The sequence below is a fragment of the Rhinatrema bivittatum genome, chromosome 7 (genome assembly GCF_901001135.1).
Source record: "Rhinatrema bivittatum chromosome 7, aRhiBiv1.1, whole genome shotgun sequence".
In the NCBI taxonomy this organism is placed as follows: domain Eukaryota; kingdom Metazoa; phylum Chordata; class Amphibia; order Gymnophiona; family Rhinatrematidae; genus Rhinatrema; species Rhinatrema bivittatum.
Window position 1 is genome coordinate 47,664,552 of NC_042621.1, and position 15,219 is coordinate 47,679,770.

The following is a 15,219-nucleotide window of genomic DNA, read 5'->3' on the forward strand; positions in this document are numbered from 1 at the left end:
GAAATGCTTCTTAAAAGAAAAAATAAGCAAACAAAAAATCATTGAGGGAATCTGGAGCTGGGAACTCTTTGTGTGCAGCACCAAAGCTGAGCTTCTTCCAATATAATTTTCTGCTCTGACTAACACAGGGAAGAAAGGTCCAGGAATTATTCCTTCTATTGTCCCCTTCCCCCCTTGAACATGCAAAAAAACCTTTTTCAGTCACACTGTCTGCTGGCAGGGAAGATGCGTTAAGGGCTGGAATCAAAAGGTAAGATGAAGGAGACAGGCTGTAGGATGAGTACTAACTTCATAGCAGTTAGCAGGAATCTTGCCTAACCTTGGAGAATGTCTCAATCTTTCACTTCGACTCTCATCTTTCAAGTCAGAGACTAAAATAACCACAATACATAAGATATTTGGTTAAATATTGAAGGGTACAGGTCCTGCCTTAGCAAAATCTTCCATGGCTCCCAGAACTGAATTGCAAGGAAACATGAACCTCTGAATGATTTTCAGAGAGCCCAAAGCGGGTGGAATGGGTGCCCCATTAAACTGGTGACTGTGCAAATATGTGTCTAATACAAGAAGTGTCAGTTATAAGGGACTACACTTATGAAAGTAATTATGCATCCTTCACAGTTTTATTCAAACAGACCAATGATTAACCCTTTCAGTTTTACCCCGAGTAAAGAAAGCCACATGGTACAAGCATGCCTTCTGTTTTTCTTTTCTAAGTGACAGGTTCTTTACTTTATTGGTGCATACTGCATGTAACAGATTTAATCCTTTCCCCCTTCCTGAAAGAAAAGTGCAGTATTTCATAGCATCACAGCTCTATGGACGTCTGCCTACTATACATGGACATCCCACCTCAAAGTAAGAGCTTTAAATGTGTGCCTCCTGTTTTTGTGTCTGTGTTGATACCAATAAGAATTCACACTGGAATCAAAGAAGGGATCATTTCACACCAGGAGATACTGGACAGCAATAAATTTATTAACTATTCCAAAAAATAAAAATTGACAAACTAGTAAAAAATAAAATCTTAGACAGCTGAAATTGTCAAAAAATCAGAAGCAACTGAGTTGGGGATGGCACTAACTTAGGAGAAGACAGATATGATTAAGAAGTTTTGGAATCTTGACCAGAGGCAATGTGAGGCAGGTCCTTGGCTCAGCATTTGACTGAGACAGTGGAGATGCAGTAGGTGGAGCTGAGGAACAAGGAAGAAGCCACTGAACCCTCCTACTGAGTTACTTAGCAACCTGCAACTCCCTCACCCCTCAGTCCTTTACTTGCCACCCTGGACCTCTGATTCCTCTTCATCATCTTCATACATCTCCCCTTCCTCCTCGGCAGTGGCATCTTGGTACTGCTGGTACTCAGATACCAGGTCGTTCATGTTGCTTTCAGCCTCAGTGAACTCCATTTCATCCATGCCTTCACCCGTGTACCAGTGTAAGAAAGCCTTACGGCGAAACATGGCAGTGAATTGCTCTGAGATGCGCTTGAAAAGCTCCTGGATGGCAGTGCTGTTGCCGATGAAGGTAGAAGACATCTTGAGGCCTCGGGGTGGGATATCACACACTGCTACCTTGACGTTATTGGGGATCCATTCCACAAAGTAGCTGCTATTCTTGCTCTGAATGGCCAGCATCTGCTCATCCACTTCCTTCATGGACATTCGGCCACGGAAGACAGTTGCTACTGTCAGGTAGCGGCCATGACGTGGGTCACAGGCAGCCATCATGTTCTTGGCATCAAACATCTGCTGGGTGAGTTCTGGGACGGTTAAGGCTCGGTACTGTTGACTGCCACGGGCAGTGAGTGGAGCAAAGCCAGGCATGAAGAAGTGAAGGCGGGGGAAGGGTACCATGTTGACTGCCAGTTTCCTCAAGTCAGCATTGAGTTGGCCAGGGAATCTCAAGGAGGTGGTGACCCCACTCATTGTGGCAGAGACGAGGTGATTGAGGTCTCCATAGGTAGGAGTGGCCAGTTTAAGGGTCCTGAAGCAGATATCGTACAGAGCTTCATTGTCGATGCAATAGGTCTCATCTGTGTTCTCAACCAGCTGGTGAATGGACAAGGTGGCATTGTAGGGTTCCACTACAGTGTCAGAGACCTTGGGAGAAGGTACTACACTGAAAGTGTTCATGATGCGATCCGGGTACTCTTCCCGCACCTTGCTGATAAGGAGGGTGCCCATGCCAGAGCCAGTGCCCCCACCCAGAGAATGGGTGAGCTGAAACCCCTGCAGGCAATCACAGTTCTCACACTCCTTTCTGACAACATCCAGGACTGAGTCCACCAGCTCAGCACCCTCTGTGTAATGACCCTTAGCCCAGTTGTTGCCAGCACCACTCTGACCTGCAAAGGAGAAAAAAGGCAACATGTGTCCTTACTGGTTGCATCATCCATGTCAATGCGGCAGGGTGACAGGGGACCAATCAAGTCATATATATATCACCCACCCCCAGCAATTTATATACAACAATCATTCTGGAAAAGATACTTTACTGCTACAAAAAAAACAAAACAAAAAAACAATAAGAAGTTTCTCCAGAGCTGCTGTGTGAGTATCACCAGGCTAAGACTGTGGTCTTCAAATATAAGAGCAGTGACAGAAGAATACTGCCCTGTATTTTTCCCTTCATAACATGTATTTCTGAAACCGTCATGAAAGAAAAAATGTAAAAATGTTTTTTTGGGGTTTGTTTTTTTTTTTTACATATTTTTATGTACTTTATATAGTTTTGATTGTTTTCACCTTACAAGTTAATAGTGGAATGGTCTGGCTAAGTGTAATACTTTATTTACTTTATAATATGCACTATCCAGTCTTCAGACCCAGAGAATGAGTAGAAGGTAGGAAGGGAAAATGATAAGGAAGAGACAGACAAATAAAAATAGAAAGAAGAGATGACCTGCTGCTGCTATTTACCAAAGATGAAGTTGTCTGGTCTGAAGAGGTGTCCAAAGGCTCCTGAACGGACACTGTCCATGGTCCCTGGCTCCAAGTCCACCAGAATTGCTCGAGGAACATACTTGCAAGCTGAAGAAAAACACAAATTACCCTCGTGAGCACGCAAAATGAAATGTCTGACCAACCACACATCACATGGAAGTCCTTCATTTATCTCACATAGAAACATAGAAATATAGAAATCACGGCAGAAAAAGACCAATCGGCCCATCCAGTCTGCCCAGCAAGCTCCCACCTTATTTTCCCATAGTTAGCTATTTCACCGACCACCAAGTTCAGGGCCCTTGTTGGTAACTGTTTGATTCAAATTTCCTGCCACCCCCTGCCATTGATGCAGAGAGTAATGTTGGAGTTGCATCAAAGGTGAGCATAAGGCTTAATGGTTAAGGGTAGTAACCGCCGCATCAAGCAAGTTATCCCGATGCTTGTTTACCCAGACTGCACAGATCAATGCCTTGTTGGATGTTGTCTGAATGTAAATCCTCTTTTCCACATTTATTCCTGCTGTTGAAACAGAGAGCACCACTGTATATGCATTCAAAGTGAAGTATCAGGCTTAATTGGTTTAGGGTAGTAACCGCCGCAATAAGCAAGCTACCCCCATGCTTATTTGTTTACCCAATCCTTGTTGGTTGTTGTCTGAATGCAAATCCTCTTTTCCACATTTCCCCTTGCCGTTGAAGCAGAGAGCAATGTTGGAGTTGCATTAACCGTGTGAAGGCTTATTGAGTAAGGGTAGTAATCACCAGGTAGTAGCCTCCATTCCAGCAAGCCACCCCCATGGCTCTTCTCTTCATTCCCATCCTCTATCCTTTATAGATCGAAAATGTTTATCCCATGCCCCTTTGAAATCCTTCACAGTTTTAATCTTCACCACTTCCTCCGGAAGGGCATTTCAGGCATCCACCACCCTCTCATTGAAGAAATACTTCTTGACATTGGTTCTGAGTCTTCCTCCCTGGAGTTTCAAATTGTGACCCCTAGTTCTACTGAATTTTTTCCAATGGAAAAGGTTTGCTGTTGACCATAGATCATTAAACCCTTTCAAGTATCTAAAAGTCTGTATCATATCACCCCTACTCCTCCTCTCCTCCAGGGTTTACATATTTAGGTTCTTCAGTCTCTCCTCATAAGTCATTTTATGAAGACCACCCACCTTTTTGGTCGCCCTTCTCTGGACTGCCTCCATCCTGTCTCTGTCCCTTTGGAGATATGGTCTCCAGAACTGAACACAGTACTCCAGGTGAGGCCTCACCAGAGCCCTGTACAAGGGGACCCTCACTTCATTTCTCTTACTAGATATTCCTCTCTCTATGCAGCCCGGCATTCTTCTAGCTTTAGCTATCGCCTTGTCACATTGTTTCGCCGACTTCAGATTGTTAGACACTATCACCCCAACGTCTCTCTCCTGCTCCGTGCACATCAGCCCTTCATCCCCCATCAAATACAGTTCTTTTGGATTTCCACACCCCATATGCATGACACACTTCTTTGCATTGAATCTCAGCTGCCATATCTTTGTCCACTCTTCCAGTTTCCTTAAATCCCTTCTCATTGTCTCCACTCCCTCCGATGTGTCCACTCTGTTGCAGATCTTAGTATCATCCGCAAAAAGGCAAACCTTACCTTCTATCCCGTCCGCAATGTCGCTCACAAAGATATTGAACAGGACTGGTCCCAACACCGATCCTTGCGGCACTCCACTTAACACTGCTCTCTCTTCAGAGTAAGTTCCATTTACCATCACACATTGTCTTCTGTCCATCAACCAATTTGCAATCCAGGCCACCACCTCGGCACTCACTCCTAAGCTTCTCATTTTATTCACAAGCCTCCTGTGCGGGACCATATCAAAAGCTTTGCTGAAATCCAAGTAGATGATACTGAGCACTTTTCCTCGATCCAATTCCCTGGTCACCCAATCCAAAAAGTCAATCAGATTTGTCTGACAGGAACTTCCCCTGGTGAATCCATGCTGCCTATGGTCCAGCAATTCTTCTGACTGTAGATAGTTCACTATTCTTTCTTTCAGCAGCAACTCCATTACTTTTCCCACCACCGAGGTGAGGCTAACCGACCTGTGGCTTCCAGCCTCCTCTCTGCTCCCACTCTTGTGAAGTGGGACCACCACTGCTCTTCTCCAATCACTTGGCACCACTCCCATTTCTAGGGATCTATTGAATAGGTCATGCAGCAGACCCGCCAGCACATCTCTGAGCTCCCTCAGTATCCTGGGATGAACCTCTTCAGGCCCCATGGCTTTGTCCACTTTCAGTTTTCCTAGCTCTTCCCATACATTCTCTTCTGTAAACGGAGTTACATCTACTCCACTCCCCTCCAGTTTCTTGTTAACTAGCGATGGTCCTTCTCCAGGGACCTCTTTAGTGAACACCGAACTGAAGTATTCATTTAATATTTCTGCCATTTCTTCATCTCTCTCCACACATTGATCCTTTTCACCTTTCAGTTTCACTATATGACTTTGGACTTTTCTCCTTTCTCTGATGTATCCGAAAAATATTTTGTCACCTCGCTTTACCACTTTGGCAAGCCTTTCTTCCGCTTGACGTTTTGCTGTCTTGATTACTTTCTTCGTCTCCCTCAGTTCCACTAGATATTCTTCCTTGTGCTCCTCCCTTTGGGATCCTTTATATTTCTTAAAAGCTGTTCTTTTAGCTTTTATTTTATCAGCCACCTCCTTCGAGAACCAGATAGGTTTCATTTTTCTCTTGCTTTTCTTTACTTTTCTAACATATAGATTAGTTGCCTTGGTAATTTCTCCTTTTAGTTTGGTCCACTGTTGTTCCACATCTCTCTTGTTCTCCCAGCCTTCTAGTTCTTCCTCCAGGTACTTCCCCATTACATCAAAGTCCGTGTTTTTGAACTGCAAAACTCGGGTCTTCGTGCTACTTCTCTGTATCCTGTTTGTGATATGAAACCAAACCATTTGATGATCATTGGTGCTGAGGTGGGCACCCACCTGGACATTAGAGACATTATCTCTATTAGTGAGCACTAAATCGAATATAGCTCTCTCCCTCGTGGGTTTCATTACCATTTGTTTGAACAGCCCCTTGCAGGGCATCCACTATCTCTCTACTACTGTTAGATTCTGCAGAAGGGATTCTCCAGTCTATATCCGGCAGATTAAAATCTCCAACAATCACCACTTCTCCCTTCTTTCCCATCTTTTGGATATCTTCAACCAGATCTCTGTCAAGTTCTTCTATTTAATTTGGAGGCCTGTAAACCACTCTGTTATGACTTGTAAGAGTGTGAACCCTGGGCCAAGGTGAGAGGTGTCTCCGCCCACAGGGAGGAGCCCTGTGAGCCTCACCATTGATAGGCACAGTCTCAGTGGTGTCAGACCCAGCTGTGGAATAGAGTCTTTATTAAGAGAGGAGAAAGGCTGAGCCCGTGGAGCGGGAGATGCAGTATAAGTATAGTTCTGAGCTGAGAGGTATACCCAAAGGTGATACCTCCGATGTGAAGATCTGGTAGTGGCCCACACAGCGGGGTATGCCAGGAAGTCTCTCAGTACTGTAGAATTACCTCAGACGTGCAGATCCGGTAGTGGCCTGCGGAGCGGGGTATGCCGGAGAGGTGTCTCAGTAGTGGTAATGAGATGGTAGTCCGAAGTGCAGGAACCCCAATGAGGGTCCTGTAGCAATGGTGCGGTAATGACCTACAGTGCAGGGTATACTGGAGTGGTTCCTACTGGGATGAAGTGGTAGTGGCCCAAGGCATGGTGTACACTGAAGAGGATCCCACAAAGAGGCTTGGTATAGTTGAAGTCTGTAGTAGAAAGGTACTCACAGGAAGTAGTTCCAGAAGAGATCCTGGGGAGCGGGACAGATAGAAGTCCAAGGCAAAAAGGCCCTCCGAGGAGCAGATAGCCAGAGACGAGGAAGGGCCTCAGAGGAGCAGGTACCCAGAGCGTCTCACGCCAAGTGTAGAGTCTGGAACCAGAAGTCCAAGGATGGAGCGGAATTTAGCAAAGAGGGAACTCCTTGTTAACTCGTCAAACCGAAGGGCCAGCCAGCTTAAGTACAACAAAAGGATGATGTCATCCAGAGGGGACGCCCCCGTGGTTCCCGCCATGACATGTATAAAGGTGGCCCGTGCGCGTGCGTGTGCGACTAAGTAATTCCTGAAACAAGATGGCGATTGGCAGTGCCCACGCTGTCCCGGGAACGCCAGGTTGGTTGGCTATGGTTGGCAGAGACCGCCATTCTTCCAAGAGATGACAAGGCAGCAAAGAAAGAGGTGAGCATTAGTGGTTGCAGCCATCTGCGACCGATGGGCGTAATAGTACCCCCCTTCTTAAGGCCCCTCCCCGGGGGTTTTGGTTTCCTAGGATGAGAAATGTGGAATTGTCTGATCAACTCCTTGTCGAGGATGTTGCTTGCAGGCTCCCAACTATTCTCCTCGGGACCAAATCCTTCCCATGAGATGAAATACTCCCAGTGACTTCCGCGTTTTCTTACATCCAGTATATCCTCAACCTGATAATCCAAAATATATATAGAATGAGTACAACTACAGTTGTAACTATTATACATCGAAGGAAGCTGTTGCAAATATAAAACAGATTAGTTACAGAATAAGTGTTTAAATTATACAGTATTTAAATATACAATTATACAGAGAAGGAGGCTGTTTAAAGTTTGACAAATGAACAAAGTAGTGGAGGGAGATGCATGAGGCAGGGGAGTAAACATGATATCAAGATGAAGTACAATGAAATAATAGATGGCATTGGCGAGAAAACCTGCATAGAGAGGGAACATGATGTGACTGGGAAAGCTAAGTTAAAGAGCCTAGCTGAAGAGCTTAGCTGAAGAGCCTCCTTATGTTTCTGGGAAAGCTAGGCTAAAGAGCCAGGTTTTAAGCTTTTTTTTGAAGACAGGATGGCTAGGTTCCAGACGTAGGTCTGGGGGGAGCGCATTCCAATGGTGGGGTCCAGCAGTAGCTAGGGCTCTCTTCCTAAATGATGATTTGGCAGGAGGGGCATAAAGTGTACCTTTGTATGCGCTTCTGATAGGTCTGGTGGAGGTGTGCAGTCGAAGTTGTGTCTTTAACTTGATGGGAGAGATGTTGTGAATTGTTTTATGAATGATGGTGAGGACTTTGAAAAGGATCCTGTATTTTATGGGAAGCCAGTGTAAGTTGCGGAGGATGGGAGTGATGTGTTCTCTTTTGTTAGAGCTAGTAAGGATTCTGGCTGCGGCATTTTGGACCATCTGTAAGGGTTTGATTGAATTGGAGGGGAGTCCGAGTAAAAGAGAGTTGCAATAGTCGATCTTTGTTAGGATAATGGATTGTAGAACTAGGCGGTAGTCGTTGAAGTAAAGGAGGGGTTTTAGCTTTTTTAAGACTTGCAGTTTGTAAAAGCAATCTTTTGTGGTAGTGTTTATGAATTTTTTTAAGTTCAGTTGATTGTCCAGCCAGGCTCCTAGATTTCTGACATCTGGTGAGAGGTTGATGTTTAAACTTGTGGTTTGAGTGGTGTTTGCATGGTTGGTGGGAGAGTTATGGGAGATAATGAGCATCTCAGTTTTGTTGTCATTCAGCACTAGGTTGAGGCTGGAGAGGAGTTGTTTGATGGGTTGAAGGCAGTCATTCCAGTGTGACATTGTTTTTTGCAAGGACTCTGTGATTGGGATGAGGATATGTATGTCATCCGCATAGAGGAAATGAATGAGATTGAGGTTTGAAAGAAGTTGGCAAAGAGGGAGGAGGTAGATGTTGAACAGAGTGGGTGAGAGAGAGGAGCCTTGAGGGACTCCCTGGTCTGAAAGGACAGGGAGAGATTCTGTATTATTTATCCTTACTTTATAGAGCCTGTTGCTCAGGAAGGATTTGAACCAGCTGAGTGCGGTGCCTTTGATGCCTATGTTAGCTAGTTGATCGATGAGTAAGGTAGGCTTTACTGTGTCGAAAGCAGCAGATAAATCTAAAAGGACCAGTAGGGAGGATTGTTTTTTTTCCAGGTTTGAGAGGATGGTGTCCATGAGTGAGAGAAGGAGGGATTCCGTGCTTAGAAATTTGCGAAAGCCGTACTGTGCTGGGGAGAGTATGTTGTGATCTTCGAGGAATTCTGTAAGTTGTTTGTTGACCGTTTTTTCCATCAGTTTGGCGATCATGGGTAAGTTTGCGATAGGCCTGAAGTTAGCTGGGTCCTTTCGGGAGGCGTTTGGTTTTTTTTAGTAGAGATTTGAGGATTGCTAACTTTAACTGGTTAGGTACAGTACCTTGAGATAAACAGGTATTGATGATATCCGCTAGTGGTTTTGCGATGGTATTCGGAATGGCGATGAGCACGTTTGTAGGTAGTGGGTCTGAGGGATGTGAGGCTGGTTTGATTTTCTTAAGGGTGTTTTCTATCTCGAGAGCAGAGGTGGGTTCGAAGGACTCAAAGCTGAATACTTGATGGTGCTGGGTTGTGTGGTAGGGTAAAGGTGAAGAGCTATGGGTTGTAAGAGTACTGGTTAGATTGGAGATTTTTGTCTTGAAAAAGGTTGCAAGTTCGTTGGCTTTGTTGAGAGCTTGGTGGTTTGGAATTGGAGGAGGTAGTAGTTTAGTAAGAGATGAGACATATGAAAAAAGTGCCTTTGAATCGAAGACGAAATTGTGGATTTTTTTTGCATAGAAATCTTTTTTGGTTTTGTTGATGGCAATTCTGTAGGAGATGAGGAGGGCTTTATAGGTTGCCTGCGAAGTGGTGGAAGGGTTTTTTCTATGCTCTTTATTTCTTAGTTTTTGTTTTAGCGATTTGAGTTCAGGTGTAAACCAGGGTTTTCTGTTGTCTAGTGCAGGTTGTATTTCTTTGGTAGTCGATGGGCAGATTTGTTCCGCAATTTTATTGGAGAGGTTGATCCATGAGGTAGTGGCTGTGGTTGCGTCTGTAAGGTCTAGCTGGTTTATTTCTTTAGAGATCTGTTTAGTGAGTAAGTCCAGAGGGCAGGGTTTCCTGAAATGTATGGTGGTTTTGGTGGAGTCTTGGGGTGGGAGGTTTTTTATCTTGAGGGTCGTGTGGATGACTCTGTGGTCAGACCAGGGGACTAGCGAGCAGTTGGGGTTGGAGAGGATGGAGAAGCTGTCGTTGATGAAGATGAGATCCAATGTGTGTCCTGCCTTGTGGGTTGGGCTGTTGACAATTTGAGTGAAACCCATATGATTGAGAGATGAAAGGACTGTTTCACAGTTGGTGGATTGTGGATTAGTGTCAACATGCAAGTTGAAGTCACCCAAGATTATTGCAGATTTGTCTGCGTTGATGTATTTCGCTATTAGCTCGATCAGAAGAGATGGGTCTGAGTCTAAAGTTCCTGGAGGGGCATAAATGAGGCAAATTTGTAGTTGTTCTGCTTTAAAGAGGGAGAATTCTAGTTTGGTGGTGAAGTTAGAATATTGTAAGGTAATGCCTAGTCCCTTTTTTGCTGCAATGAGGAGGCCTCCTCCTTTTTTTTTAGGTCTAGGGACTGAGATGAGGTCATAGGCTTGTGTGGGAAGCTGGTTCGTTAGTGCTATGTCTGTAGGTTTTAACCAGGTTTCCGTAATTGCACAGATGACAGGGTTAACTTCTATAAGGTAATCATTGAGGATGTGCATTTTTTTAGAAAGTGACTGAGCGTTGAAAAGAGTAAGTGTGAAGAGTGAGAGACCCAGGAATTGTGCAATTGGAGATATCATGATAGGGATTAACCTTTGTTGTCGGGTAGTTTGATGAGATGCAAGTTGCATGTGTTTTCTTAATTTTTTCTTGATTATGGGAATGGAGAATAGGTGCATCTTAGTGGCTGTGTCGGGGGAAGTGGTCTTAGATAGATTCCTAAATGTTGAGTTCGACTTGGGGGAGTTAGTTTGTGTATCTCAAGGCAGCAAACAGTGGTTGTTGAGCAGTATGTAAAGGCCTTTCAGAGGAGGGGGAGAGACTAAATAATGTGGTCTTATCCCAATGGGCTGTTGCACAGGCTGTGAGGCCGTTTCTCCTTTTCCTTTGATGATGATTCTCCTGGGTAAGAGAGGTAGGCGAGTTGGCTGAAGGAGAGTTGGTGATTCTTGTGGTGTGGGTGGTTGGAACGTTGGTTCCGACGTCGTGTGAGCAAGGGTCCTGGTCCTGGGGCTCTCCAAGGGGCTCGCTAAGGGGCAGGCCCCTTAGGTCGCGCCCCTTTGGGCGCGCGACGCCGCCTGCGTCACTATAGATTTAAAGGGCCTAAGTCAGCCCCTGATAGGCCGGCTGCAGTGGAGTGGGTGCGGCGAGACTCACCGCCTTTTCCGATTTCCTGTCCTCCTTTAGCCTCGGGGCGTTTCTTTTTATTTATTTATTATTTTATTTATTTCTTTTATATACCGACGTTCGATCAAGATATCACATCGGTTTCCAGATAACTTTAATTTATTTCCTCTTTTTCCTTTTCCCTATTTATTTTGTTTTGCTGGGTGGATTCCCTTTTCCACGCGGCTCACCCTCGGGGGTAAGCAGGCTCGTGCCCCGAATGGGCTGCGCCGACCGCGCGAGCCCCGGCGGCAGGAACGGTGAGGTGAGGCGAGGCTCCTAGCTGGGCTGGAAGCGTGGCAAAAGGGGGAAGCCCCCGGCGTCACTATAGATTTAAAGGGCCTAAGTCAGCCCCTGATAGGCCGGCTGCAGTGGAGTGGGTGCGGCGAGACTCACCGCCTTTTCCGGTTTCCTGTCCTCCTTTAGCCTCGGGGCGTTTCTTTTTAATTTATTTCCCCTTTTTCCTTTTCCCTATTTATTTTGTTTTGCTGGGTGGATTCCCTTTTCCGCGCGGCTCACCCTCGGGGGTAAGCGGGCTCGTGCCCCGAATGGGCTGCGCCGACTGCGCGAGCCCCGGCGGCAGGAATGGTGAGGTGAGGCGAGGCGCCTAGCTAGGCTGGAAGCGCGGCAAAAGGGGGACACCGCCGGCGTCACTATAGATTTAAAGGGCCTAAGTCAGCCCCTGATAGGCTGGCTGCAGTGGAGTGGGTGCGGCGAGACTCACCGCCTTTTCCGGTTTCCTGTCCTCCTTTAGCCTCGGGGCGTTTCTTTTTAATTTATTTCCCCTTTTTCCTTTTCCCTATTTATTTTGTTTTGCTGGGTGGATTCCCTTTTCCGCACGGCTCACCCTCGGGGGTAAGCAGGCTCGTGCCCCGAATGGGCTGCGCTGACCGCGCGAGCCCCGGCGGCAGGAACGGTGAGGTGAGGCGAGGCTCCTAGCTGGGCTGGAAGCGCAGCAAAAGGGGGAAGCCGCCGGCGTCACTATAGATTTAAAGGGCCTAAGTCAGCCCCTGATAGGCCGGCTGCAGTGGAGTGGGTGCGGTGAGACTCACCGCCTTTTCCGGTTTCCTGTCCTCCTTTAGCCTCGGGGCGTTTCTTTTTAATTTATTTCCCCTTTTTCCTTTTCCCTATTTATTTTGTTTTGCTGGGTGGATTCCCTTTTCCGCGCGGCTCACCCTCGGGGGTAAGCGGGCTCGTGCCCCGAATGGGCTGCGCCGACTGTGCGAGCCCCGGCGGCAGGAACGGTGAGGTGAGGCGAGGCTCCTAGCTGGGCTGGAAGCGCGGCAAAAGGGGGAAGCCGCCGGCGTCACTATAGATTTAAAGGGCCTAAGCCAGCCCCTGATAGGCCGGCTGCAGTGGAGTGGGTGCGGCGAGACTCACCGCCTTTTCCGGTTTCCTGTTCTCCTTTAGCCTCGGGGCGTTTCTTTTTAATTTATTTCCCCTTTTTCCTTTTCCCTATTTATTTTGTTTTGCTGGGTGGATTCCCTTTTCCGCGCGGCTCACCCTCGGGGGTAAGCGGGCTCGTGCCCCGAATGGGCTGCGCTGACCGCACGAGCCCCGGCGGCAGGAACGGTGAGGTGAGGCGAGGCTCCTAGCTGGGCTGGAAGCGCAGCAAAAAGGGGTGATTTTTTGCCGCGCTTTTGTTGAGAAACTGTTTTAGTGTACGGTTCGTCCTCTCTGTCTGTCCATTGGCCTGTGGATGGTAAGCCGATATGAGATCCAGGGAGATGTCAAATGTTTTGCATAGGGATCTCCAGAATTTTGCTGTAAATTGGACCCCCTCGGTCGGAGAGGATGTGTCTTGGCAGGTCATGAAGGCAAAAGACGTGGCGGATGAAAAGCTTCACTAATTCTGGAGCTGAAGGTAACCTGGGTAGTGCCACGGAATGAGCTATCTTTGAAAAGTGGTCCACAGTGACCCAGATGGTATTGTTGCCGTTGGATACGGGTAAATCAACAATAAAATCCGTGGCTATATACGTCCATGGTTCGCTATGTGCAGGGAGTGGCTGAAGAAGTCCCCAGGGATGACCGACCAGTGGTTTTTGTCGAGCCATGTAGGACATGACTCTACATAGGTCTGGACATCTTTCTTCATGGTGGGCCACCAGTAGAACCTTTGCAGAGTGGAAGTGACCTGGCTTGTCCAGGATGACCTGCGAGCAGAGAGTCATGCGCCCATCTGAGGATCTTTTTCCTGAATGCTTGAAGAACCACCGTCTTCCCGGCTGGAACCGTGTGGGTAGCAGAGAGAAGTACTCTTGTAGGGTCAATGATGTGATGCGGGGTATCAGGTACATCTTCCGTGGAAAAAGAACGGGAGAGTGCGTCAGCAAGGGTGTTCTTGTCCGCGGGACGGTATCGCAAGAGGAAGTCGATGCGATAAAATCATAGAGACCAATGGGCCTGCCTGTGATTCAGGTGTTGCACATGACGTAAGTATTCGAGGTTTTTGTGGTCGGTGTAAACCGTGATTTGATGATGTGCACCCTCGAGCCATGGATGCCATTCCTCGTATGCTAATTTAATCGCTAGTAACTCCTTGTCTCCAATCCCGTAGTTTTGCTCGGCAGGAGAGAAGCGTCAAGAAAAAAACGAGCCGGGATGTCATTATGTTGGCTGAGGAAGGCACCAACCCCGACGTCAGAAGCATCCACCTCTATGATGAAGGGTTGTCAGGGATCTGGGTGGCATAAGCACAGCTCTTGAAGAAACGCCTCTTTACGTTTCTGAAAGGCGGTCACAGCTTCTGGGGATCAGTGAGAGGGATTGGCTCCCTTTCGAGTTATGGCTTTAAGAGGCACGGTCAACGTGGAATAATGGTGAATGAATGATCTGTAGTAGTTAGTGAACCCTAGGAATCTTTGCAGAACCTTAAGACCAGTGGGTTGTGGCCAGTCCCAAATACTCTTGGTTTTTTGTGGATCCATCTGGAACCCTTGGCTGGATACCACATAGTCTAAAAAGGGGACAGACTCCTGGTGAAAGGAGCATTTTTCCAATTTGGCATATAAGTGTTTGTCTCTTAATCTCTGCAGAACGTTAATGACGTCCAGTTGATGGCTCTGGAGATCTTGAGAGAAGACCAGTATGCCATCTAGGTATACTACTACACAGCTGTTTGAAAAACGGCCGGGGCATTGCAAAGGTCAAAGGGCATGACTAAATATTCAAAATGGACGTCACGGGTATTAAATGCGGTCTTCCATTCGTCGCCCTGGCGTATCCAGACCAAGCTGTACACCCCTCTGAGGTCCAGTTTAGTGAATATTTTGGCCCCTTGGAGCCTATCAAAAAGTTCTGAGATCAATGGCAATGGCTAGCGGTCCTTCATAGTGATCTCATTTAAGCCGCGGTAGTCTATGCACGGGCGGAGGGATCCAGCCTTCTTTCCCACAAAAAAGAACCCGGCTCCAGCAGGAGACTTAGAAGGCCTAATGAAGCCCTTCACCAAGTTCTCTTGAATATAATCAGACATTGCCTTGGTCTCCATCAGAGAAAGTGGGTACACCCTTCCTCTGGGGGGTTTGGTGTTAGGTAATAAGTTTATGGTGCAGTCAAAAGATCGGTGAGGTGGTAAAGTTCCGCCGTTTTCTTAGAGAATACATATTGATAGGAGGAGTATTGCAGAGGTAGACCTGGAAGGGATGTGGTGGTGGTCAGGCAAGGCATAGGAATCACAGCCTCTAGGCACTTTCCATGGCAGGAATTGCCCCATTCGGACAGTTGCAGGGTGCTCCAATCGAATTGGGGTGTGTACATTTGTAACCATGGCAGTCCGAGTACCACAGGGTGTATTGCCTTATCTAAGATCAAGAAGGAAATGGTCTCCGTGTGCAGAGATCCAGTGCAGAGTCGGATAGGTTGAGTGGAATAGGTGACTTCGCCAGGTAATGGCTCGCCATGAATTGATGACAATAGCAGAGGTGTAGGTGTCGGAACGGTGGGGAATCATAGGTGCTCCACGAGTTGT

General features: G+C 46.9%; 1 protein-coding gene across 1 annotated transcript in view; it reads right to left on the reverse strand.

Moving 5' to 3' along the window:
- Positions 1-994: 994 nt before the first annotated feature.
- TUBB3 (tubulin beta 3 class III) overlaps positions 995-15,219 on the reverse strand; it is a 53,853-nt gene continuing 39,628 nt past the window's right edge. Inside the window, exons 3-4 of the mRNA XM_029608344.1 lie at positions 2,924-3,034; positions 995-2,349 (exon numbers count right to left, since the gene is read on the reverse strand). Of these exons, the coding sequence (XP_029464204.1) occupies positions 1,274-2,349; positions 2,924-3,034 (1,187 nt within the window). The 3' untranslated portion in view covers positions 995-1,273. The remainder of the gene's footprint in view (positions 2,350-2,923; positions 3,035-15,219) is intronic.